Here is a 26,344-nt window from a genome sequence, read left to right on the forward strand (position 1 = left end):
CAGAATTAGGGACACGGTAGGTTGTGCCTCAGTCAGCCCTCAAGGACAACAAACAGCACCCTATGTTGTGAGTGCGTGGTTCAGAATCACAAACAACACAGATTCACCTTAACCAGAAGACACCACTTAGGTAATCCATCATCATACCACACATCCATCCCAAGCACAGGTGCGCCTGTCAAAGTAGCAGATACGTTAATTAATAAATATCAGCTGAGCATCAGCTGAGCCCTATGTGATGAATTAACATTTCCCATCCTGTCAGCATGTCAGGGAAATGTTGTGATTTGGGGAAGAAATCATTTCCGGCTCGAGCGTTGCGGTTCCAATGAACGTTTATCATGTTGGTTGACTTGTAATTATTGTTAATGACACTGTGCTGATGACAAGCAGGAGCACCACGCATTATTACTCGACTAGGCGATGCTGATGACAAGTTAAATAACATCAGTCCCTGAAATACACAATGCAGTTTAACCACAGGTTGAGGAAGAACAGGGAAAAATGCGGCAAGATAGTGATGCAGAATAATTATTATAGAATTAACCACAGTCAGGCAGCTTCTTTATGAAACAAAGCAAGAAGAGCTGCTCTTCAGCCTCCTGTTGATGGGTGCAGAGGTCACTGGTGACAAGCTGCTCAAATGAGCTTATATAACTGTGAGGGTTAATTCAAGATACGGGAAACTCACAGCAGAGAGCAATGACTAAAACTGCTTACAACTAATGTTTTGGTGAACAATAACCAAATGCATGAATAGAATGACACAGGACTGAGTTTCTCCCCTGGAATCGTTATGTTCTCCTACTACGATGTGTTAACGGGACCAGTTAGACGGCAACACATAGAATAAATTAGACAAAAAAATGTATCAAACATAAACCAGAAAATTGGAATTTGTCCAATACTTTGGTTTGTAACCAAACCTAATGACACTGCCATTAGCCTCAGCAATAATTTGTGTTCAATGTCAATTAGCACGTTAGCAGGTTCACAGTCTAGTTACTAGGTTGTTTGCTGGTAACCAATATACCTGTTCAAATTCATGGTCTTAGATTTGCAACTGTAACCACTACCTCAAAACATGGCTTTGCCCCCACACAGGCTGCAGACTGAGATTTACCGTATTTATGAGTTAATATCTGTTGCCAGGAGTCCCAAGGAAACAAAATGGATGTAGAGTGATATATCCTTGGAATATGACATATATCAAAGTGAAATTAATCAATGTAATCAAGCTACAGTACATAACTATGAAGAACTCAGGTTTTGACAGGAGATGGGATGAAGAAAAAAGATGAATAGCAATTTCTTGAAGGCAGTTTTAATTTATGATGTGCTTAGGTAAGTTTAATTTGATTGGTTTCTTTTATAATTTCTCTAAATAACTTTGATCCATGTTTAATGTAACTGAATAGCTCAGACTGTTTTTTCTTTCGCTAATAAACCAGCGAAAAAAAAAAAAAAAAGTCAGAAGACTATTTTTACATTCCAATTAAGGTGACGGTCAAGAACTTTATTGAAATACTAATAATAGGAGTGAATTGTAATGTTTCAACTATGAATCGCATTCATTGACAGCAATATGGCTTTGATCCATTTCCAATCTACCTTCCTGTGTATTTTATTATGAATAAACGCTACAAACACTTAACAGGTTTCTATGCTGGTAGTTTCTCTAAAATGTTATCTAAATAAGGAATACCACCCCATACAGATAACAGTTCCTCCCAATCTGTCATTTGGCACACCTGCAGTTCCTTCTTCCAATGTTTCAACTCCACACACACACACACCTTTGTTTGAGGCCAAATTCAAACAAAAAAACCCAAAATAAACCTAAGCTAATTGCTAACTGTGTGGAAAAAAGACAGATACTGGTGTGTCATGTAATTTCACATCAGGAAAAGAAAGACAATCAAAAGTCTACTTAGTGCAGTGAGACGACAGGGGCCAAATCATGTAGCTGAAATTTAATGCTTTCACTGATACTTCTGTGGCAGTTTTGTTTACAAGGAAATCATTGTTCCCACCATGCAAACCAACACTTCAGCAAATCCACTAATAATTGGTTCCACCTGCCTGGTGTTTGAACTGCAGGACGAAAAGCATGTAGCAATAAAATTATGTATAAGTACCATTGTAGTGTGTAATTATTTTGTATTATGTGGAGGATCCATTTTAGCATATTTATATTCTGCACAAAGCCAACTCATTTTATTACAGCAAAACATGACACAATGCCCAAGCCTACAGTACAATATGCTGAAATTAGAATCAAAAGCAGAAAACAGTTCAACTGTGAAAACATACAAGGAGCCAGAGAGGATGTAGAGATGCAACGTGTTTATTTAAATCAAAATCAAGTGATCTTCAAAGATAGTTGTGTATTCAATATAGGGTTAGGCATAAAAACAATGAATAAATTCTTAGGAAATGAACAGCAGCGTAGTTACGCTCCTCCAGTTACTGCTGGGGTGGTTTGCACTCTATTGCCATCTCTTGCTGAATATTTTCCCGTTGTCTCTAGTTTTGGCCTTGGAGGGCCTCTGCCATGAACAGCTTCCCCAGGTTCTGTGAAGTGAATTCCTTCACGTTCTGGCAGTAGTTGTTAATTTGCCCTGTTGGAGAGTAGCCACAAGAATCCATGTGCCCCCACACAAACACACCCACAGAAGCACACATGCATATATGCATATTGTGCATTTGTACACAGAATTGCACACAAACAAGCAGAGGCGGAAGGGGGGGACAGGAGAAGAACAAAACATCACATTAGTGAGGAACAGAGTAAACGGAAGGATCAGAATGTTGTCAGAAGGTGGAGGAGAACTGAACAGCATGAACCAGCAGGGAAAGGGGCGGTTGAGTTGGAGATTGAGTCAATAAACTTTAAATTAATGTAATTTCCGGATAATGGCAGAGATAATTACAAAACACAACCTGAGCTCCTGTGAGGGGAGCAGAGGCGGCTGATGAAATTTGAAAAGGGTTGAGGGAGGGGTCCTTAGTGGTAGTGATGGCGAGTGCTATTTATGCATGGAGGTTGTGTGTCTGTGTATACGCACCTGCAATAAGAAGTGTATCCATGCGTGGTGGAGCCTGGGGGGGCTTGAACATTTTGGTAATGTCCTCCTCAGGCAGCGGGGGCTCCCCTCTGCTTTGCCGTTGGACGTTTTCCTGCTGCCGCCGCTGAAGGTACTGATGGGAGGGACACAGAGAAAGGGATGGGCATTAGTGGAGGGACAGGGGGGCTGAAAAAAAAAAACACAGGACAGCAGCACTGAGTGAAATCAATATGAAAAGGGAAGAGATAGTAAAGGAGAAAGTGAACACAAAAGGAGAAGAGGAACACATGGGAGATGGGGGCGTGAAAAGACAGGATGAGAATTTGATGAGAAAAGAAAAGGTGAAACAATGATGACAGGATGGTGAGGAGTGGGAGTGAAGAAAGTAAGCGAAGGGCATGGAGAAAAAAGTCGGGGACAGGAAGAAGCCAGGTACCAGGAAAGGTAAAAACACAGAGATGTAGAGAGCAGAGTGAAAGTGGATAGTACAAAGGAGAAGGAGACAGACAGGGAATGGAAACAGTAACAGGAAGGAAGTGAGTAGTACAGAAGCAGTGATGAAAGAAGAGATGGGGGAGACAGAGAAAAAGTAAAGTTATAAGTGCTGACAGGGATGGAGTGATTTGTAGAGGGCTGACAGTCAGTAAATCACTGTGGTGCCAGGTCTCTGGAGATCCTAAAAGCCTTGTTAATTTGGCAAGATGGAGGGGAGACTGACACAGACCAGTGGAAGGGGAGGTTGCAGGAGGGAAAAACGACGTGGGAGCAAGTTGAGTGCTTTCAACCAAACATCCCACAATGCATCTGTAAAAGTGACAGAAGCTGACAAAACCTGCTAAGATAAACAACAAATAAAATAAATAACAATTTGTTCAAATGATTTGTTACTCCTACATCCAGTTTCATTCCTGCCACTGCGTCAGAGCATGACTGAGCATAAACAAAACTCTAATGTGCAACTGCAAACTTTAAAAACAAGCAACACCAGTTTAACACTGCTAGTGCTCAACAATTCATATATAACACAACTGCTAAAAATGAAGTATAAAAAGTATAATTAATATAAAAACAAGCACAAATATAAGAAATCATCCCTCACATCAACTTTAAGTAGAGGCACCTTTCGCTGACATTTTCCCCAGTTTTTCTTTGCAAACTGCTCGGGTTCTGTCAAGTTGCATTGGGACTGTGAGGGAACCGTGGTTTTCAAGTCTGAATTGAATTGAGGCCTGGACTCCTGTGTAGCTTCGGCTTTATTTCCGAGTTGGTTGTCTTGGTGGAAAATAACTCTGTCCCACATCACAGTTCTCTTACAGACTGCGGCAAGATATTTTGCTGTATTTACATTAAACTCTACCTTTGTGAGTCTTACTTAGTCTGCTGAAGAGAAGCACCTCCACAGCATGCTGCTGGAACCACCACGCTTCGTGCTGGGAGAGGCGACTCGTGTTGGGCTGTTTTTGGCTGTAGTTGGAGTATGTAGTATTGTTAAAAATTCCACTTTTGGCATCTATGTTTGAGGTGTTCACGAATCCACTCTGTTCTGAGACACCGGGGCTGGGACAACAGTCGTACTGGGTCATAATCATGCTTGGTATAATTAGGTCAGCTCTGGTTATACTGCCACAAATGTTGGGCTTGTGTGTCAATATTTTTAATGTTGGAGTAGATCTGAATGGATCACAGCATGCTCACCATCAGCGCTGATCACGTGGTGCATCATATTAGCCATGAGAAAAACAAAACAGTTATTTTAGGAAATGTGTAGCAAGGATTTTGTGAGAGTAAAGCAATTACGCTTGGAATTTACAGATATTAGACTTGTTATAAAATATTATCTTCCATCATCCTGTTGGCTACAAAATGTTTGCAGTAAAAAACAAGATTTATATTATATATTAGTCTTTGAAGCTACCAAATCATTATGGGAATTCAACTCTAATACTTTACATTTATTCTCAGCACATTACTACTGATTGTTTTTTTTGGTCCGCTTGGTGCCTGGTTGGATATCCTGCTGGTGATGGGGCTCTTATGCTCTATCCTAGAGTCCTCTTCAGATTAGGTCACAGATTTATTTATAAAGGATTTATGGTTCAGGTAGATTTTCTGCTGGTTCATTTTGGATCTGCCCCAAAGTGTGGCACACTGGCCATTGCTTCTAAGTGGCTATGTATTCATTCAGCATCTACAACAAAATACACACATAATCTAATGCAAAGCATGGCTGTTTCTTTGGCTAGGGCAGAAAAGCAAAAGCAAAAAAATAAATAAAATAAAATAAAATAAACAGACTTCAATTTTCTGCTACAAAGAGAAACTTTGCCACAGACTGCACCTGCAAAACAGCCATTTACCAGATTCAGAAAGCTATATATGACAAACTGAGCTCTCTCAGCAGGACCTTTTTCAACCTTCTATGGTGATTAATATGGTTCCATTTGTCCAGCAAACAGCAGGGTCAATAGCACAAAATTACACGAGGCAACCACTGTAGATGTCTGAATGGTGTAAAAGAGGCTCACTTTCTTTTTCTGTGTTTGTACTGTTTGTTCATTGTAGAGAATGAAAAGTGAAACATGAAAAGAGTAGACACCATTAAAAAGGCTCTCTGTGTGATGATGTGTGTGTGTGTGTGTATATACGTGTGTGTGTGTATCACGTGTAAGGCTCGGGGGCTGTGATGATCGGTAGGTCAGAAGGGGAAGATGACGAATTGTAATGGCTACAGTGTGGGTGAGTGGCCTGGGAATGTGTGGTTACGTAGGTGTGTGTTTGTTCGTGGCCCAGGCTGTAAATGCCTTGTGTGAATAACAGCAAACTACCTGTGGCCACAGATGCATGTTTAAGTCCACTTAATGTGTGTGAACCTGGCTGCGGTTTTATCTGCCGTCAGCTGAGATCATGATGACTCAGCCTGGATCAACATTAATACATCAGACATTTCCTCATTTCCATTTATAGAGAATAATGACAGAATAATGTCTGAACGAAGGTGTGAGATTGTGCACACGCATCAGTGAGTCACCTTGTGCCTCTTTGCATCCATTTTTCTGAGTAGTGCTTGAGTGTGTCCGTGTTTGTTAGTGTGTGATCCTTAACGTTTGCATGAGTTGCCGGATGTGTATGATGCATCTGACCGAGTCTGCTTGCAGATGGTACTTTGCTGTCTCTTTGTGTGTTTGTGTGTGTGTGTGTGTGTGTGTGTGTACATATTCTGTTCTAGTCTTTTTGATGCTTTAGGCCTGAGCCTGTGCTTGTTGGTGGACTCTCTTCGGTCCTTGCACATGGAATATACGAGTTTTACAAAGTACTGTTGCTGTTTAAGTTTGTGGTGCATTTTACAGGTACAGAAAAGAATACAAACTGTATTTTCACTCACTCAACAGACTCCATTTATTAATACCAGCTTTGTGTCCATATGTGTCAACTGTCCCCAGACACTAATGGCACGAAGACTGTCTGAGCATGACTCGAGGTATTTAGTCTTCTGAACCTACTCTTCTTGACATGAAGATAAATTAGTCCCTCTATCACAGAAGTGCTCCTTGTGGTGATGAAAATGGCCAATATCTTGACTGGAAAAAAAATAATAATAATTTAGCAGATGGAGGAGAAGCTATTCTCAAATTGAAGTGATGCTGATCTGCGCTGGGTGCGTGCCAGCAGCTGCAGTGGGGTGAGGGACACTGACAGATATTTTCAAGGTTACCATTAGTCATTCTTATCTAATTATTGTCCACCTAAAACCATAGAAATGGCTTTTAAACCAGTGTCTTTGCTTGATATAACTGGTTTTTATGATGGTGGTGAAGATTTGCTTTCCCAATAATTTACACTTTAAAATTAATGCAGCTACTGTTATAAAAGCCCTTTATCTGAGATTCCTGGCAGTCTTTTTCAAGTCTGCATGTTTTTTTTTAAATTACTAACTAAGCAGGTGAAAGGTCAGCCTAATATCTGTCTCAGTTGCTTCTTATGGTACAGAGCTCTATGGAATATTGATGTGTATCAATGTAAACAGAGGTGGCACAGATATAAAAGTAGGACTTTAATAATAAGGGTTTTACCGTTTTAATTACTGTGGGCCTTCATTGGGTGATTGCACTCTAATGTGGAAGTCTGGTGGACCATATTTCTTTGTATGTGTGTTTGTGCGTGTTTTTTTTGCTACCTGGTGGGCTGCTGCTTGCCGACTGCCATTATAGCTGCAATTGGTTGTGTCCATGTCTGAGAGAAATATACCTGCTGTTTTCCAGCTGAGTTTGTGGCTGTGGGTGCATGTATTTGAATCCGCTTGGGTGTGTGTGTGTGTTTGCCTGTTCCTCTTAAAGGCTTGCTGGTAAGCTGATGTTTATGCTGCTGCTTTTGCGGCTTGCTCATTGTGTCTGTAGGTAGTGGGTGTGCATCGGTTCATGAAAGCCGGTGTGTGAGCGAGTTTGTGTGTGAGAGATACCTGGTGCTTCTGCTGCTGTTGCTTACTAAGGTTGCGGCTGTAGGTGTTATATTTGACAATCTCTTGGCTCATGTCATCCACTCTGTCCATCAGAAGCTGAAGGCTCTTCTCCAAGTGGTTGCTGGAAGAAAAATGTCAAAATGTCATGTACATGTTTTTGAAAACACAATAGCTGCATTCATATTGAAGTTTTACCAAACATGTCCATCATTCACACAGTGAAACAGCCGTCCTTGGCAGTATGTTACATTCCAAAGCATATGCTTGACCATCTGAGCAAGATTGGGTCTAAAATGCTTTATGCAGCACATCCTGCAAAAATGCATGTGATCTGTGAATCATTGATCTTTGAACCAAGAACCCAGGCTCCTTGTTCCCAACATGTGATTTGAATATGTTGAAGACATAAGGTGATGCAGAATGTATTGCAGTCAGAAGGCCATCTGATAAGCAGTGTCATATCTAGAAATGGTTTGGCTCATATTGTGGAGTTTGATCATCTCATGAAAAACGTCCACCCAACAAGTTGAAAGGTCCCCTTTTGTCTTTCTTCTATCTTAATAAAATCTGGAAAATCGCTACAACCAACCAGTTGCGGTGGAAATGAAAGTTTAGTGTAGCCTAGAGAGCAATATCACTTCACTTTGCTTCACTTGGAAGCCAGCACACTCTTTCTGAGTAAGTTTGCCAGCTCTGCCTAACCAATATGCATATTAAAACCACAATTCTAGCAGATTTTAAATACAGATCAGATGTGAAAACCAGGTGTCAGTGGGGTCCTGGACTCACGTTTTTTACTCTCCCACTTCAACCTCAGGATGTTTATTAAAGTGATATCTTTGTCTCTCCCTTGACACTAAACCTTGTGCTCTTTCCCAACAACTGTAAATGGAAAAAGATTTCAAGTTTAAAGGTCTCCCCTAAGACCTTCTCGAAGTGAAAAATTTTCAACAGTCAGCTAGCCATCTATTCTGATCTCATCTCTGAGTTCACCCCTACCAGACACATTGCTCTTTTGAATCCTGACATCTGACATGAAACTTCTCTCCCAGACTTTGACAATACTCAGCCCTCAGGACCCCTCCTCAGCTGTAGCACCATGTGGCTCAATTTCCAACACTGCAAATTTGACAACACTCAACCAACATTGCTCTTCATCCTTGTAACATGTGCCCCAATTTATCTCACCACTGCTTTAAGTTCAACCTTGACAAAGCTGCACTGCTCTACTTTAAGACTACTTGCACATTCCCTCGGTGCAATCATATTATGTCCTTTTAGTGTTGAGTTATTACATAATGTAGCATGTACTCTGGGAAAACAGATTTTATCTGTTTATTTAAATGACAACTGTAGCCACAAGGACTGCAGGCCCTATGTAGGTTTTTTGCTTTGTGAATACTTGCGTTGATTTAACTGTTTTGTGGGCGTCTTTCACTGTATCTGTCGATATATGGAGTGTTTTGGTTGAATTTAGTTTCATCTCTCCTAAGAAATTTCAATTAACAATTTTATGAATCAATATTTTTGTCTCTTTCCCCTGGGCTCCTCCTACTCTTTGTCTTTTGTTGAAAGCTGTAAAAATGTACTCACTTTGAATTTCTTTCAAATGTCTTAAATGAAAGAAAGAAATAAAATCCCAATATTCTCTACAGGTGCTACCTCTTTTTCTAGAGACTACCTTTCTTACAGTATACAAATGTGGAGGATTACTAACATTTGCTACCACTGAGAAACATCAACTTGTGCCATTTTTTGTAGTCAATCCTTTGCATTCATGCTCCAAGGTTCTAAAGACAGATAATATATTTGTTTAATGTTGATGTATGATTGTGAACCCCACTGAGGCTAATATTTGATTTTGAAACTGGGCTATATAAATAATATTTGACTTGATTTCATGCACCAAAGTGACAGAGTCCAAACATCACAAAATCCCCTGAATTTTGAAATCATCTTGTTAACTGCGATTTCTATAGGTTGGACAGCCTGGATCACTTCCAGAATAGTATTTGCCAGTGAGGACTGTTGTGTGATCAGACTGCAACTCGCTGGTGCAGTGTAGAGATGTAAACATGAAAACTGATGGCCCAGGACCAAATCTTGCCATAACACTTTCCAACTGTGTCTCTCCAACTGTGTCAAAATTGATTCCTGCTGAAAGAATCCCCTTTTAAACTATTTCATCAAGCAATATGGTTGCTGATCTGTGTGGTGTGCATTTATAACATATGGGAAGGAAAGCATTTAGTTTAGTACGGCGAAAATAAGTGTCAGTCAGTGTATTAGACTCTACTATTTTATTTTTTGGTTATCTGCAGTTTATCCTGTTTTGTGATTATTTTGAGTACATTTACAGCACTTGTTTGATGAACAGTAATATTAAAAACACCTCCCATAGCCATTACATCACTTTGATCTATCAAAATTAAATTGAGCACACTTCTTTAAATGAGTATTCTCTTTTAAAAATAGACACGCACACACAGTCCACTGATAATTATTTTTCCTGAGCTTTGAAACACATGCTTCTGACTAAAATCTGCTCTGATGTTTAGTGTTAATACTGCTCATAAGTGCATATAAAATCACCTTTCATCACAAAAAAAATCATGCTACTAGTTACACAGCATTGGAAAAATTGCACACACATTCACACACAGAGTCTGGGCATAAACCCAAAAGGGTTCAATTATTCAGATGTGGCAGTGAGCCTTCCAATCAATCCTGAATTAGAAAGAAAAGCTTATGAAGAGATTTCCTCTCATCTCAGATCTAGTTTTAAGGTCAGGTTTAATGGCTGCCGGGGTACTGTCAGTGTGCTCAGGCCTATGCCATATTCAAGCAGGACAATAGAGGACAAACTCTAAAACGGTTTTGATGTGCAAGCAAAGATTGCCTGACATTCAGTAAACTGAAGGTTCAGAGGGGAGTTGTTTAGCAAAGCTGCCAAGGAAGTCACTTCCATTCTAACAATGAGTGTTTTAGTCTGATGGAGCCTTTTTAACTGACGCAATGGGGCACAATATGGATTGCTGCTTTGCCTCAGTAGCAGAAAAATGTTTTCAAAAGGAGATGAAATAGCCTAAATTCAACCTGCAGTGTACCTGAGATCTATCCTGAAATTAGTATTTTCAGAAAGATTCCTTGTTGATTTGACAAAAATTCCAAAACCTATACACCACAGTCCATTCATTTCACATATAAATCTCTCTCTACTTTCTTTTTGCCCATTTTTTACGTAACAAAATAATAAAAGAGAAAACTAGTATTAGCTGTTGAAAACATCTCTACAGGTTCATGTCACTGAATCATTTTTTTCTGTCAAGAGTTATTTAAGGGTATTTAATTTACAAGAGCATTTGTGTCACCACCTCCTTTGTGACCCCATCTCCAGTTAGTTCTCCTTACCTATATCACGTGGCTCATTCCTTCTATAACAGTAGTCCATAACAAAATCTTACAGCCCTTGTCCTCCTTTTTTCTGAACTCAGTGCCTCTCCCTTTCCCCTTATTGAAATACTCATTGCTGTAAAGCAAAAAGCTATTTTTACACGTCTTCCAGAGTGCAACATTTCCACACAGAAAGCCTATTACACTAATCAGACAGTAGGTAATGGACTGACCAGAGCTAATTTGCTCTGCAGAACAAATATAAAGCTTAACCTGTGATTTATAAGGAACTATGTGAGCTACTCCAGTGGTAAACCTAAAACGGATGAAGACTGTGTGGAATCACACATGAAAAGCTTTATGACCTCACATATAGGCTAATTTGCAACATTGCTAACAAAGAGGCCTTTCAAGGCTGATCGAGAGAAAAGGCGACATAAATGAATATACATTCGTACAATCCATCACTACGATCAACATCATCATCTGTGGTAAGAACAACCCTGTTTGCTGGAGTGAAACTGCATTTGCTCAGCCTTAGAGGTAGATGACAATGACAAATGGGGCTGCAGATTGGAAAATGAGACAAAAGGAAAAAACATTAAATAAAACCCATTATCGTTTACTTTTTGAAGGGGTGGAAATGAGGGAAAAAGGGTGGGGCTGTCAGAAGATGATGTAGAAAGATGGACGTTACCATCCAATACAAGGACAGAACTGCGCAGCAATCTGACAACTTCAGGAAACAATTTCATCTTGCCAGGGATCACATTGGCAGCCATGCTGGGAAGCCTATGGGGAGGGGTGGGCTGCTTCCGCCCCATTTCAGGTCACATCAAAAGCTATGTTTCGGCATCCAATAAGTCATTTCGAAAATGGAATAATATGCAAGAAAAAGAGGGTAGTCTCCTTCAGTATATTTGACAATTTGTAACAAATGACTGTGCTTTGCCCAAGCTTGATTGGCCACACAGATGCATTCTACAGAACTCAAAACTAAGAAGTCTCCATTTAATTCAAAGCTTCCTTGTGTTACAGGACGCAGATGAGGTGAATCAAAACAACTCCTGATGTGCTGCGCTGCAGTATATAAGTAAGCACAGCGTGCTTTGTGAGCTAACAGTGTGTAAATCAGCACTTCGTCGCTATTGTGCTAATTTCTCACACCTGCCCCTGGGAAGCTTTTTGATTAGCAGCTTCACAGCTGTGACTCAACTTGCAGTGGTTTATCTCCATAAATGATTACTGATAAATTCTCCGGAGAATGATGGTGAGAGCCTCTGAGATCTAAATGCAAGACTTGCAGAGCCAGGCTGTGGATATGGTGAGCGGATATTTGTTCATATTGTGCTCATTAGTTGTAGAAGACAAAGTGAGATGGCAGGTCCTGTTTTGGAGACCTTTCTGAATAAATATGCATTGACATTTAGAGGTGGCATTTACTGTGGTTTGAGTTTTGAACTGGATATATCAAATAACCAATACCAACACAAAGGCACACCAGCAAGTGCATTAAATCACATAAGTAGTCGTGCAAATGATTAAAATATGTATAAGCACTTTCATTTCTCCATGGGTACGACATTACGGGTCACCAAATCGAACCATTTTTTCATGGGTGTTTTTGTGAAACCAATGTGAGTCAGATGCTGAAATTGTAAATTTTTAAGAATTTCTGGAATATATATAGTTTGGCAAACTAACAAATAAGGGTAAGCACAGAATAATGTCTATGATCATTTATTTTCCAGAGAGAAAAAAGTGGAGTTTGAATTAGAGTGAACTGAACCAACTAACTCATTGTAATAAAGACATTTGTCATCTAGTGTAATAATTCAGCTCTCATTTGCTCTTAAGTATGTTATTAAAGACAATGATACACAAACATGAGCTTTAGCTGTTACCAAGATGAATTCCTTTTGTGGATGTTTAATTTTTGGTAAAATAAGAAAAGATTAAACCAGTCGTCTTAATAAACGTTTGAAAACTGCACTAAAACATGTATGGTGGGTAAAAACTAGACAGAATACGTCAATAGACTTCTTCTTTTTTCCTCCAGTCTGATACACTTTGGAACAATGCAGAAGACAGAGATTAATGCCCATGAGTTCCCTAATGTCAAATCAATTTTAATTTAGAAGTAGCTTTAACTCATGTCTGTGAAAGCAGCCTCCAGGTATAAAAAGATACCATGACATGCCTTCAAAGCGTGTAAGACGCTTGTGAGAACTGACTGCATTCTTCTGCAGATATGTATGCACAGTACTCTGATTAGCATGCGCAAAATAATTTAATAGAGTTTACGCTTTGCTTAGTGTTCAATGGTTTAGGGTGATGTAATTTTCATCAATATCTGTTTGCTGGTACTGACTGTATAATTGTTTTACACATGCTGGTGACAAAGTCTGAGCTCTGCTGATGAACCTGTGTCATTTTTGGGATCTTGCTCTTTGCTGACAAAACACCGTGATGTGGTGGTTTTAGAAAACCTAAAGATGTAATGTGATGACACAGCATGAAACAGTAGTTACAATTTCTAATTCTAAATCAAAACCACCGAAAGCTTTCAACATTTATCATCTTAGGTGTCTTTTGATATAATATTACAACGCTATTGATTTGCATGTTCTTCACAGGAGCTTTTGAATATCTAAGGCAGGGAAATGTGTTAAATCATGTACATGCTCCCAGCAGTGTCAGCGGTAGATTAGAAAATTTACAGCAGGATTGAAGGTCGGGGATTTTTATCGAGGACGGATGTTGATAAACCCACAAAATTCCCCACAAGAGCATGCAGATACATCTTGTAAATGTTGGTCCCTGGAGGAAAACCTGTTCAATTTGAAATAGTTAATCCACAACTTGCATTCAGTCATTTTTACAACAAAGGTGTCTGGCCTTAGGCCCACTTGGTAAATGGGTACATGCGCTCACATCTGACCTGCTTGAGAGGCTGAGCAGTTCGTGCTTGTCGGCAACTGTGGACTTGTCCTCCAGCTCCCACATGAGGACGTTGATGAGGTGGGAGTTCTTGATGACAATTGGCACCTCCTCAAACATATGCTCAAAACCAATGTTAGCCTTCTTCAAGCTGGAGAGTGCGGGACAGGACATTACAGGAGAGACAAAGGCAGGAAAAGAAAGGTTAAAAGATAATTTGCCTTGACAGTGGGTATACAGATATGTGAACATATATTGAGAACTGCAATGCTTGTGGCATTAAGAACAGGAATGATTTCTATGACACATATTCAGAGATACTGAAGATAATGCTGTTGTTTCACTGATGCAAACAAATAGACACTTTTATACTGAAACCAAAAGAACCATTATCACCATTTTCCATCTAAGATAGCAAGGATATTTAAGGGGACAGCTTGTCTGTTTATGTAAACAAACTGTATGCATGACACAACACATAAACATGAAGGTGAATCAGTTAAAACTAGCCTCTAAAATACATACATCATGCCAAGAAAAAAATAAAACCTGGTCTTGGATCCAGTTATTTTAAAAAGTAAACAGAAACGTACCACAGTACACTTTTACCACAGCTCAACACATTAAAACAGTTTTTTGACGGATAATATAATTTTGTAGTATTATAGTGCAAGTAGTAAATAAAGTTTTCCACCATTACTACTTTAGGTGTGTTTCTCTTGACAGTATATTGAGGTTCAACCGTATGAAAGCAAAAGTTGTTATGAGTTTTACATTTTAATAGCTCTAAATGCTGAGATGAGATGTCCATATTGACTATTTTGAACAATGTCAGACTCAGCAGCTTTAAACAACAGATTTTTGACCACCTCTTCTTAGGAACTAGAAGCTGCGTCTCTTTCTTTCTTTCTCTGACATGGGCCTTTTAACACAAAATGGAACTTCAAACTTTGCTTAATGTCTCACATAAATCCAATATCATTGACTCACCGCCCTGCTTCAGCCTGCCATTTGTGCACAATGCATGAGCTACAAACTAATGTGTGTACAGGTCTGATGTTGGCTTGTTAGATGTGCTGTGTTTGTTATGGGATCAATACACTTGCTGCAATAATCTGCCATGTGCACTATGCTTGAAACAGATTCTCTGTGTTATAAACATGGGTCTAGACCGTTGTTTGATTCTCCTACAGTTATTTTGATAAATATTTTCCATGTATAGCGTCACCTCAGGCAAACTTTAAGGAGAGACTGAGGCAACTGAAAAGTACAGTCCTGCCTCAGGGCGTGAGTGGGGAGGACAAGGAAATCTGCATGGACAACAGACATCTATATGGAAAATCTCTGAAGAAATAAACAGTGTTTCCTATACATATTGACACAATTATCCATCTGCATTGCTTTAAAATAATTCCTACAAATTATGACATTTTCAAATGTCTGCCGAGCTCTCTCTCTCTCTCTCTCTCTATATATATATATATATATATATATATATATATATATATATATATATATATATATATATATATATATATATATATATATATATATATATATATATATATATATATATATACATACATACATACATACATACATACATACATACATACATACATACATACATATATATATATATATATATATATATATATATATATAGAGAGAGAGAGAGAGAGAGAGAGAGAGAGAGAGAGAGAGAGAGAGAGAGAGAGAGAGAGAGAGAGAGAGAGAGAGAGAGAGAGAGAGAGAGAGAGAGATCTATCTATCTATCTAGATAGATATAGATATAGATATAGATAGAAGAAAATGGAAGGACAGAAGGACAGCACATTCTAGGTAGAACAAATTGCTCCACTCTAGTAGACTTTGGCGAATTTAATGCCATGCTCTTTACAAGTTGGTCCTCTCTGGACAAAGCCAAAGGTTGACTCCACAGGCCAACTAATTTGATGCCTCTGATTGTGTGCTGAAGTGGAAGCTATTGACCACTGCTTCCATAGCCCAGCAGATCTGGAGGGCAGTTCAAAGGGAAGGTTCTATTCAGCACTCATCTTTCCCTGCCTTTCAAAAAGCTGCACAATATATGCAAGCTTCTGTAACATCAAATACGCTGAGATGAAAGAGAGTGCTTTTTCCGCACATTGTAGCGGAGAGGAAAAAAAGAAACACTTTTGAAGTTTTGCATCATTGAAAAAAAAGAAATATTATTGGCATTCAGATTTCTAGTCTATCCTGAAAATAACAGGAAAGAAACAAGATTGTTTTAATGTAGTGATATTGTCCTTTCCTGCCCAACCTGCCCTCTTTCAATCATGGGCTTATTGGTAACACTGATAGCTAAATATTGGAGCTGTAATAAATCATAAGAACTAATGAAAAGCTGCAGAAATAAGAAGGATCCTGACTCTGGGCCAAACACACTGGGTCAATAGCAAAGTGGCTGGCAATGGAGAGACACAGGTGGAGAAATACAGGGGAAATGGGAAAGAGAAATGAAATGATGCAGTAAAATTGTCCCTTCTCCCTGCAAACACGTAAGCTTTTAGTGGATTTAAAAATGAATATCTGATGGTTCTGAATGAACAGAATATTGGTTCCGCTGGGACTTCTGAACTGAGCTATTATGGTTGCATTTGTCAGTGCATGTCAGTGGTTGCATGTGTGTGTGTGTGTGTGTGTGTGTGTGTGTGTGTGTGTGTGTGTGTGTGTGTGTGTGTGTGTGTGTGTGTGTGTGTGTGTGTGTGTGTTGTTATGCATGTGTGAGTTTGTGCACTTGGACTACCCTGAACGGTCTGGAAAATGGCCCCACTCATTACATTCATTTTTAGCTGCAATTTAAAAGCAATTACGATAAGCCTTGGGGTCAGAAAAAGCATAAACATGTTACTTTTGTTTGACGGGCAAGGGCGAGTTGATAAATCATCAGCATCAGCATCCATCCCCAACTGCTACTAAATGCCTCCCCTGTGGATGCACAAGCCTATATTTGCATCTACTGAATAAGCAAAATCAAAAGAGTAAAAAAGCAGATTTTAATTTCTGTTTTCCTCCAAGCAACGTGAGCTAAATGCAAATAAGATCTTTAAAAGTGACTCACCCCTCAGGTGTGAAATCTTTCTCTTTGCAGATCTCCATGAGTTTTGGGGTAAGTCTGTAAGCCTTGAGGGACAGGGAACCTTGGGCTGTCTTTATAGGGTCTAGAACAATGAGAAAGAGAGAGAGAGAGAGCGAGAGCGAGAGAAAAAGATGACAGCTGAAAATAAAAACCATTTAAATGTAACCAAAGCTTTAGAACACGCAAGTAATAGCAACATGTAAAACTGTACAGTCAAAGCCAAATTATGGTACTGTAGGCCGTCACAATGTAACAGTGTCAAAAGAAGGAGCCTGCTAGTAAGAGTAATCCTAGAAACAGTTGCATGTCCTAACTATTAGGCTTTGGGGTTGGTTTTTGTATCCATGATTTAAAGTGGTGAATATCTGCATTATCGTAAGTGGAAGTGGTGATAATGCTTCTGTTTCAAAAAAACCCTTACTTACTTTTGTACAGCCCTAGACTCCATGCATTTCTTTTTATTTTACACATATAAAAAGGGTCAACTTACTACTTAACAACACATAAAGAATTCTAAATGATCTGAAAAGCTCAAGAGTCCTCAGTAAAAAGTAAAAAAGAATACTGTGCTGGTACTGGGCTGCTGAAGGAGCTATTGTAAAAATCAATCAGGGAGGTTACAGCACATTTCCCATCAGATCTGGTATTTCATTGATTTTGTCAGTTAATTGAAATTCTATTCTATCCATTTTGGGCTAAAAAGCATGAATGTCTGTACAGGCTTACAAACCTGGACTGGAATGAAGGAAGCAGTAGTACTAATGGTCCGTCCACTGTAAAATTACATTTGCACAGCAGGCTTTCTAATATATAAAACAAACAAACTGGGAAGTTAAGTAACACTTTAAACAAGAAAACTACTGTATATAGGCCGACTCTGAAGAATGATTTTGGTTGCCAGTCCTGTTTCACTTCCTGTTTATGCTTGTTGCTAGAGAAAGAAAAGGGGGAGATTATTGGCTCAAAGTGAATTGCTGACAGCTACCAAACTACAGTCCACCAGAACATTTAGTGACTTTTTCCCTCGCCAGCAGCCAACTGTGACAAGCCATTAGCCCACAGCATAGCCATTCCAAAATAAGACTGACAACTGACAGCCAATCACAATTCCTGCTGGCCAAAATCCCTTGAGACTGGCTGGTGACGTAAAACTCACCTTTTCATATTATACGCTAGAGAAGATTTGTGTGTGTGTGTGTGTGTGTGTGTGTGTGTGTGTGTGTGTGTGTGTGTGTGTGTGTGTGTGCGTGCAAACACCAAGACTGCAGCAAAAGCTAACCAACTAAAATCCAATCTTAAGCAAAGCACACAATGTAAGTATAGAATGCTAGAGGGATCAAGGAACAATGGAGGATCAATTCCAGATGGCGACCAGATATTGACAGATTCACGAGGGAGGTTATGGCAGATCCTCCATCAGATCTAGTATCTGATTGATTTCGTCAGTTAATTGAAATCATGTTCAACCCTTCATTTCTCTTTAGCAATGAAAATGTCTGTACATGCTTACTGGGGCTGGTCAGGGGTGACGGATGTGGCAATACTTATGATCTGTCCACTGTAAAAATCACCTTTGCACAGTACGTGCACTAGTACCAACAGGAGCAAAGAAACTGTGAAAGAGAAGCCAGCCCATGCTGTAGATGTATTTTCGTTATACATCTGAAGGAAACTCTGATCTTATTCTTATTAAGAAAAATCATGTGCCAACTAAGGAAAATATGGAAACTTCCTCCGATGATCAAACTGAATATTCACTTCCGTATGACACAAATAAGAGTACACTTTAATAAGGTTCTGCATCTTGAAAGCTTTAGAATTGCAAAGAGCTGTGTGACTCTCAATATGAATCGCTTCAACTGGTCACTCGCTGTATGAAGACTGTTGACATAATGAGTGTATTCATTCCAAGCTGTCAATGGACGGAAGCTATTAACTTGGCAATTGGCCACCTGATTGGTTCATGCATTGGCATAAAATAACAGATGAGATAATGACAGAAAACAAAACAAAAATCTATTTTCTTTCCCTTTGACTTTAAACAGACAAAGTAGGTTCCTTTGAGGTGCTTTTATCCATTAAGTGCTGCATTATTGACTGACATTAACAGGAGCCCTCATAGAATGAGAAGGGGCTGATCCACCAACTGACTGACAGAGTGTTTAGCTGACTGGCAAGACTAGATCAAAGGGGGTTCATATGTCAGATGGTTAGAATTAATCTTTGTCCACCATGGATCAATCTGAGAACATGACGACCTTAGAGGGATTTTAGAGATGGAATATGCCAGTGAGGGCTTCTTTACACGCATCGGCACTGAAACATTGATGAAATTCAAAGCTATTTTCATTATTTTTTAAAAGACACTTTTCCAGCTGCCACCTCCCTCGATGGAGTGAGTGGATAAATACTGAGCTGTTTTAGTAAAAGACTGCAGTTTCAGGTCAGTGAGCTTGTGAGACTTTTTGTGTCACCCTGGCTGTACTCTTATTTTTCAGTTCATAAACCTGAACGAGGTGAACTTAGTGCATTAAGAAGTGTACAATACAGGAAAAAAATATCCTCTAACTAGTATTTAGATAATTTCTGTGTTTGATTATATGTCTTCAGCTTGTAGTGTGTGATACGAGTCACATTTCAACACCATGGATTAAGTACTCTAATGGAAACAACCCACAAATAAGGTATTTGTGAAGTAAATGACCTAAGTAGACATACATCCCATAATACAACGCCTCTGACCTCAATGATCAGTTACTGTGGTAGTGAATGATCACTTATGTAGACACACAGGAGTAACAGTTGTGTTTTTAACCAAACAAAAGGCAAAAAGAATAAAACAAAGAATGTTTCTTAACAATCTTTAATGCACATTTAGCTAGTACAAATGTTCCTTCATCAGAAGTAATGAATGCTCAGAGTGTACAAAAACTTATATTTAAAAGTAATAGTTATAGGTATATTATAAACCCTCTCATTATTGAAAGAGACTATTAACACTTTCAATTAGGAAGTGGGTAGATGTGAAGGGGCAGACTTAAGATGTTGCTGAAATTGCTGAGAGCAATAAAAATAATGGAATCAGCTTTGAGAATGACTCAAAATGAAAATGGTAAACCTTCTTAAAAAGGTATATAAAATACTAGCCGAATATAAAATATTTCAAAGCATTAAGGGATACCAGTACTAATTGTGAAAACCATGACAGAGAAACGGAAGAAACACTGACACAGTAATACTCATCCAAGAAGTGGAAACTTAATCTTAAGCTACTTAAAAATCAAAAACTAACAGCAGGGGTCCTGAAACTGGAAGTAAAGTCCACATCTCTACAGACAAGTGTAGTTAGCAAAAGTCTGGAGTGTTTGAGAGAAAAGCACACAGGAAGCTAGCATATACTTCTAGACAGGTTTAGCGTTTGTCAAGGAGCATGTGAACAAAGCAAATGAGTTTTGAAACAAGATTATGTTGTCTAATAAGACCAAATTATTAGTGGTCATATTTCAAACAAGCTTGTGTGGTGAAGGAAAAAAACTTCCTATGGGGAGAGGAACAGGAATTCCCACAATCTAACAAAGTAAAGGCTCGCTAACGTTTTAAGGGTGTATGTCAGCATCAGGCACTTGAGCTCTGCATAAAGGGAAAAGAAGGATGAATGCAGCTCAATATCAGCACGTTTTCAAGCAAAGCCTCCTGCCATCAGTCAAAAAGATAAACGTGAAGAGGCAGTGGATCCTTCGATAGGACAATGATCCAAAGCACAAAGCAAACTCAGCTAAGACATACTTTAAAACGAATAAGGTGAATGTTTTACCATGGCCTTTCTAGTCTCCCAAATTAAATATCCCTGAAAACCTGTGGATAGATTTAAAGAAGGCTGTACATGGCAGACAACCAAGCAATCTGGTAGACTTGGAACAATTCTGCCATGAAGAATGGACTAAAATTACACCCGAAAAGGATACAAACGCTGCTCAGAGGGTATCCAAAGAGGTTGGCATTATAAAGGGAAAGGGACGACAGAATCTTTATAAAAATGGATGCAAACTTTTGCAATGGCGCAATTTTATTATACCTCTCTTTATACACTCCTTGGGCATTTGTGTTACATTTGAAAATGAATGTCTTTGTTTTGAGGTTTTTGGCATCTTAAAGTAAGGGGATGCAAGGTTTTGCTCTCACCTGTACATGCACACTATTTTATAGTGACAGGTTTTAATTTGCCATCATGTAGGTTTTAATATTGTTGCCATTTGAAAGAAAGCTCGTGCCATCTGGGATGGCATTTGTAGCGCGGCAATTAGAGGCAGCTCTTAAAGGTTTTTACTGTGGAGGAGGTGCAGGCACATGATGTCTGTTAGTGTCATGTTAGTGGCAACCAGCTACCTTGTTAGTCCTACCTATTTTTTCCCTGCTTTTCACTTGTCACAGCCTCCTCTGCTATTGGCCTTGAAAGGTTTGGAGACAGACCTCTAGCTTCACGACACAAGCCTTTTTTCACCTAGCATTGATGATTTACAGAGAGAGCATAAGCTCTTTGTGATGTTAGACAACAGCGGGTGCCTAAATACCTCTACAGGAAATTATGCACCCTACAACATTTGTACAAACTAAAACATAAAAAGCAGATTGTCTATACATATAAACAAGTTTATTTAAAATGTATCTTATGTGAGTGAAAGTACTTGTGCAATTTATCTTGAAACATAAATTGAACTCTAAAAAAATTGTTATTTATATGATTAAAGTCCTCCAACCCCAACAACACCTTCCCTAAAATAGTCAGACTGATTTATTGCTGACAGTCTTTGACCAAACATAAGACCTCGCAGTGGCAGAACTGAATACTTAACGAAATAAACTGACTAAATTTGACCTGTGGTTGTTTAATCATGGCTTAAACTAAAATTAATATGAAACACAAATGACTTATCAACTCCCATTTAGAAAAGTAATTTTAGTGCCAGGGAAGTAAAATTAATCCTGACTATGTATACAGATTCAGAGATTTTATTTTTTTATATTTTAGGGGTAAAATTAGCCTTTGCTTTTCGTAAACATACTGTACAGCATTATTTTGTGGAACTGTTATGTAGATCATAACAATTGCTTGTCTCTTGTCCATGCACCACTGTCACCAGCATGGACATCTGTTGGGAGTGGTCATCGGTCAATGGCTGATTATGTGAAATAAAAAAATGCCATTTGGTCTGCTCTTTGTTAATTAAATGTTTTATGGACACAGGGTCATCCTTTTCTTTTTAATGTGATGTCACAGGTCCCACCTACTGACATTTGAGTAGCTTTCTTGTAAATGCCACGTTTAATTGATTTGGGTGTGATAACGCAAATGATAATATACTTGAAAGACATACATAATCAAAACATAGTTTACAAACTCTTCTATGTACGTCTACTTACCATAGATGAGTACAACTGATTCTTCGATGGCGTGCTGGTAGCTGAACTGGGAGTCGAGCAGCGCTCGGCTGACAAAGGAGCCATAGAAGGTGGATTGGTACCAACCCACATGCAGATGGTCAATATTGACATGACGCAGAGAACGCATCATCTCCATCTGGTACTGGACTACAGGCAGAGAGACAGAGAGGTAGGAATGAAGGAGTGTGGAAGTCAGGGAAATGGGGGAGAGAGGAGAGAAAAAATAACAATTTACAGTGACGTTCATTAAAATCAGCTTTGCTTCTTTTTTTGTGTGAATATTTTGTCTCCATCTGGAACTGGACGTGAACAGAGGGGAGGGAGAAGATGTGAGAAACATAAAAAGGGTGAAAAAGGAGCAACACAGATATGAAGGACAAATGCACTGACACAGAAAAACAAGTAGTTGCAGTGGAGATTTCTAAAACAAACATCAGCCTTAGTCACCAGTCACCCTTTCATTCCCACTACTGTCAGTAAATATATCCTGGTAGGGAGACAACAGCTGGATAGATATACAGAGAGGCTTCAGCAACTGAAGAGAAGGCTAGATACATTACAAGCAGAGCCATTTCATTAAGCCAGACATCCTAAGGACGTGCAGCCAGAAATACAAACAACCTGCCGCGCTGGCTGTAACTAACAACCGAGGCAAGCAAGTAAAACAGCATCTCTATGCAGGCTAGCTGGAGGAGACTGATAAATCAGGGTGTTATTGGGCAGCTGTGGCCCCCAGACCCCAGTCTGCAGAGCACATCTTTCTCCTGCTGGGGCTGTTAACAAGAACAAACTAAAGGAGGAAAGCAGAAGAAAAGGGGTAAAAAGGAAAGCTGGAGGAGAAAAGGGATTAGTAGAGTCTAAAACAATGCATACTATATATCAACTTATCCAGTCTTTAACCAATTCCCCAAACACAAAATGTTGTTCATTCACTGACAATGTTGTACAACACACACACAAAATATTGCACTGGTCTGCCCGTATTACAGTCCTGCAGGAAGAGGAGTAGGCCAGCACCGAGGTACCTATTGCTCCTGACAATAACATTTCTAACATCTGGATTGGAGCCCTGGATTGCGGACAGATGGGCCCTATTCACAGCACAACCTGCAGGAATGGACGGTATGTACCAATCTACCAATTTAATCTAGTCCTTTATTTAGTGATTGACATGGTCAGACAAAAGCAGAATAGATGGCTGGCAGAATGGGAAGGAGGCAGAGGAACTGTGGAAGATAGGATATATGGGGTGGAACAGAGAGATTGCCAACTGTGTAGCAATTCTGTGACAAACCATGGAAGGAGGTGGTGTCAGGTGGTGTCTGGAGCTGTGTGTGTCTTAACTGTGATTCCTAACTGTAGCAGCAAACCCACAGGGGTAATGCGTGTAGTATATTTCATAGAGAAAATTTAGGTGGTAGGAGTAGCAGTTGGTAGAACTGTCTTTGTAATTGTGGGTCTGCAGTGATGAATGAGAACTAGGTAAGAATTAAAACATCGAGTAGGAGGAAAAAAACATGAGGAAAGGAGAGAGTGTTTGTGACAGACTAAGAATTAGTCTGTAAGAGAGTGGCTCTGCCCAGGGGCTGGCTAACAGCAGACTCCAAGACACACAGAGCTCAATGACGAGGGAAGGGAGCCTGCCACCTAACTGCTGTATCTGTCTCTGCACTTTTATGTCAGTCAGTGTGGGTGCTTACTTTTTAGGCGCCACTGATGCGAATACCTACCCCACACCCTATCATTAGCAGGGTAATAACGCACAAAGTGATTTGTCTCTAAAGTGAAAGCTGAAGGCTGGAGGATTGACAACAAATGCAGGAACACTAATCAGCTATCTCTGCTGCCTCGTGCAATCACAAACTCCCTACCCAGTGCTTTACAGCTTTCTATGTAGTGTTACAGCAGTTGGTTTTATAAAAGGAGGACTTCACGTTTAAACCAGTCACCAGACATTACCACAAAATACAGAAACAAATTAGATCTGTGTGAGGTTATGCTTGCACTAAATCTTATCTGTGCAACTCCCATTTAAGCTGCATCAATCAACACACTAGTATACTAATAAATACAATGCAGTTTATTTTATAATAACACAGAGGCAATTTATTTTTTCTTATGCTTATGTTTAGACAAGTGATAAAATTAGAAATAAAGTATACAGGCATTTCTAACTAATAAATAAAATACAACATAATGACTGCCTCAATAGCTAAGGGAGTGAGGTACCATAGAGTACAAAATAAGAAGCTGAGGTTGCTTAAAAACACACCACTCTTTGCAGCAAACAACTGAGCAAATGTTAGCAATTAAAATCTAAAAAAGTGACTACCCCCACCCCCCCTTTTTTGCAAACCATGTTATAATGTCTAAGCAAGTGATAATATACAGCTGCCTACTTTTTCTTTTTTACATTAATCTTCTGAATTACAGTACAATACATTCAGGAAGACTTTTTCCTTCAACTGATGGTAAAGTTTAGATTCCACTATTTTTTTAAAGGTGCCTCCAAATTCTTCTCAGTGTACTTGAGACTTCTTTACAACTAAGTTTATTATGACAGTTTCTATAGAATTCAATGACTGAACTGTGAAAAGGCACAGATGTGAAGCAGGTTATGAAATTATTTCTGAAGTGCTGTGAATTTCAAAAGCACAGAGCTTGCTCCAAAGAAATTAAAAAAAGGACTCAACGGGATTTTTCTAGAGCTCGTAGGTCAATTGAGTAGCTGGGAGCAACCAAGGAACCAAGACCCCACAGAGGATGCACAGAGATAAAATTTCTTGGCAGAAATTCAAGTCTGAATCTTCAAGGACAGCAAACCGTAGCTCTTCACAATTAAATTTTGTGATTTGTTAAGGAAACTGAATATGAAACCAAATGGCCAATTTAATGTCTGATGCTTATCTAAATGACACATAAGTAAATTTTCAACTGTGACTTTTTCCTCTACTCACTCACAATGTCAATAGGCATGCAGCTAAAGCAGACAATGCCCTAAATTTTGTTTATATTTCATTAAGTCTAAAACACATGTTTAACAAATCATAGAGCTGCAACATGATGGTGATGAACAGTGAAAGCACAATTTTGTTTTTAGTAATGATCGCATTTGACCGAGTGTATAGAGAATTAAATTCTGTGGTAAAGCCTAAAACAATAGAAGGCACCCATAAATAACAAAAGCAGACTAAAAGAGACAGACATACATCTTCTCTTTCTTGATCACATTCAGCTTCACTAGAGACTCATGCAGCCAGACAGAGATCCAAACAAACTACTACACGTTGTACCCAGGTTAGAAAGAACCAGACACAACACATACAGACAACCAGTCAACATGCAGCCTGATACCTAAAGTGAGATTAAGATGGCTGAGTGAGAGACAACAGGCTGGTTAACTTGTCTACCAGACATAAAGAGCACAAAGAACAGTAAATGTCAGTTTCACTACCTTGTTTGTGAACAAAGCCCCCCCCCCCCAAAAAGAAAAAACTGTGTGATCGTCTGATGTAAATGAGTGTGTGTGTGTGTGCGCATTTGTTTGTGTGCACAACAACAGAACAAAGCCTCTGGGGATGTGAAGAATGCTCAAAATGTGATTTAAAAAAGATGTTAAAACAGCAAATTTTAAAGTATTATTATTTGTGGATTGTTTTTAATTATTTGCAGATTAAAAAGCAAACACCAAAATACATTACAGAAACGGCTCAAAAATAAAGAACTTAAGCTGTAACAATCAAACGTTTAATGGTCCATCCTTTTGCTCCATCCCTAATGAACACTATCTCAGCAATCCCTTGAAGAAAATTCTTCAAAATTGGCACAAGCGTCCAACGGAACACGAATTTGAATTCAAGGTCACCATTATCTCATATCTGTCAATCTGTAGCAGAAAATGTCAGGTATGCATGGAGGACATTT

The 26,344-nt window shown here is 39.1% G+C and overlaps 1 protein-coding gene across 2 annotated transcripts in view; it reads right to left on the reverse strand.

Moving 5' to 3' along the window:
* Window positions 1-2,331: 2,331 nt before the first annotated feature.
* The window catches only part of LOC137130602 (eukaryotic translation initiation factor 3 subunit H), a 49,957-nt gene continuing 25,944 nt past the window's right edge, over window positions 2,332-26,344 (reverse strand). Inside the window, exons 3-8 of one of the 2 annotated variants that reach the window (XM_067510966.1) lie at window positions 22,400-22,567; window positions 16,961-17,060; window positions 13,859-14,008; window positions 7,525-7,645; window positions 3,069-3,201; window positions 2,332-2,621 (exon numbers count right to left, since the gene is read on the reverse strand). In XM_067510966.1, the coding sequence (XP_067367067.1) occupies window positions 2,527-2,621; window positions 3,069-3,201; window positions 7,525-7,645; window positions 13,859-14,008; window positions 16,961-17,060; window positions 22,400-22,567 (767 nt within the window). In that variant the 3' untranslated portion in view covers window positions 2,332-2,526. Of the gene's footprint in view, window positions 2,622-3,068; window positions 3,255-7,524; window positions 7,646-13,858; window positions 14,009-16,960; window positions 17,061-22,399; window positions 22,568-26,344 lie in introns of both variants that reach the window. The other variant, XM_067510968.1, reaches the window with a different exon arrangement.

Source organism: Channa argus, chromosome 7 (genome assembly GCF_033026475.1).
Source record: "Channa argus isolate prfri chromosome 7, Channa argus male v1.0, whole genome shotgun sequence".
NCBI classification, from domain to species: Eukaryota; Metazoa; Chordata; class Actinopteri; order Anabantiformes; family Channidae; genus Channa; species Channa argus.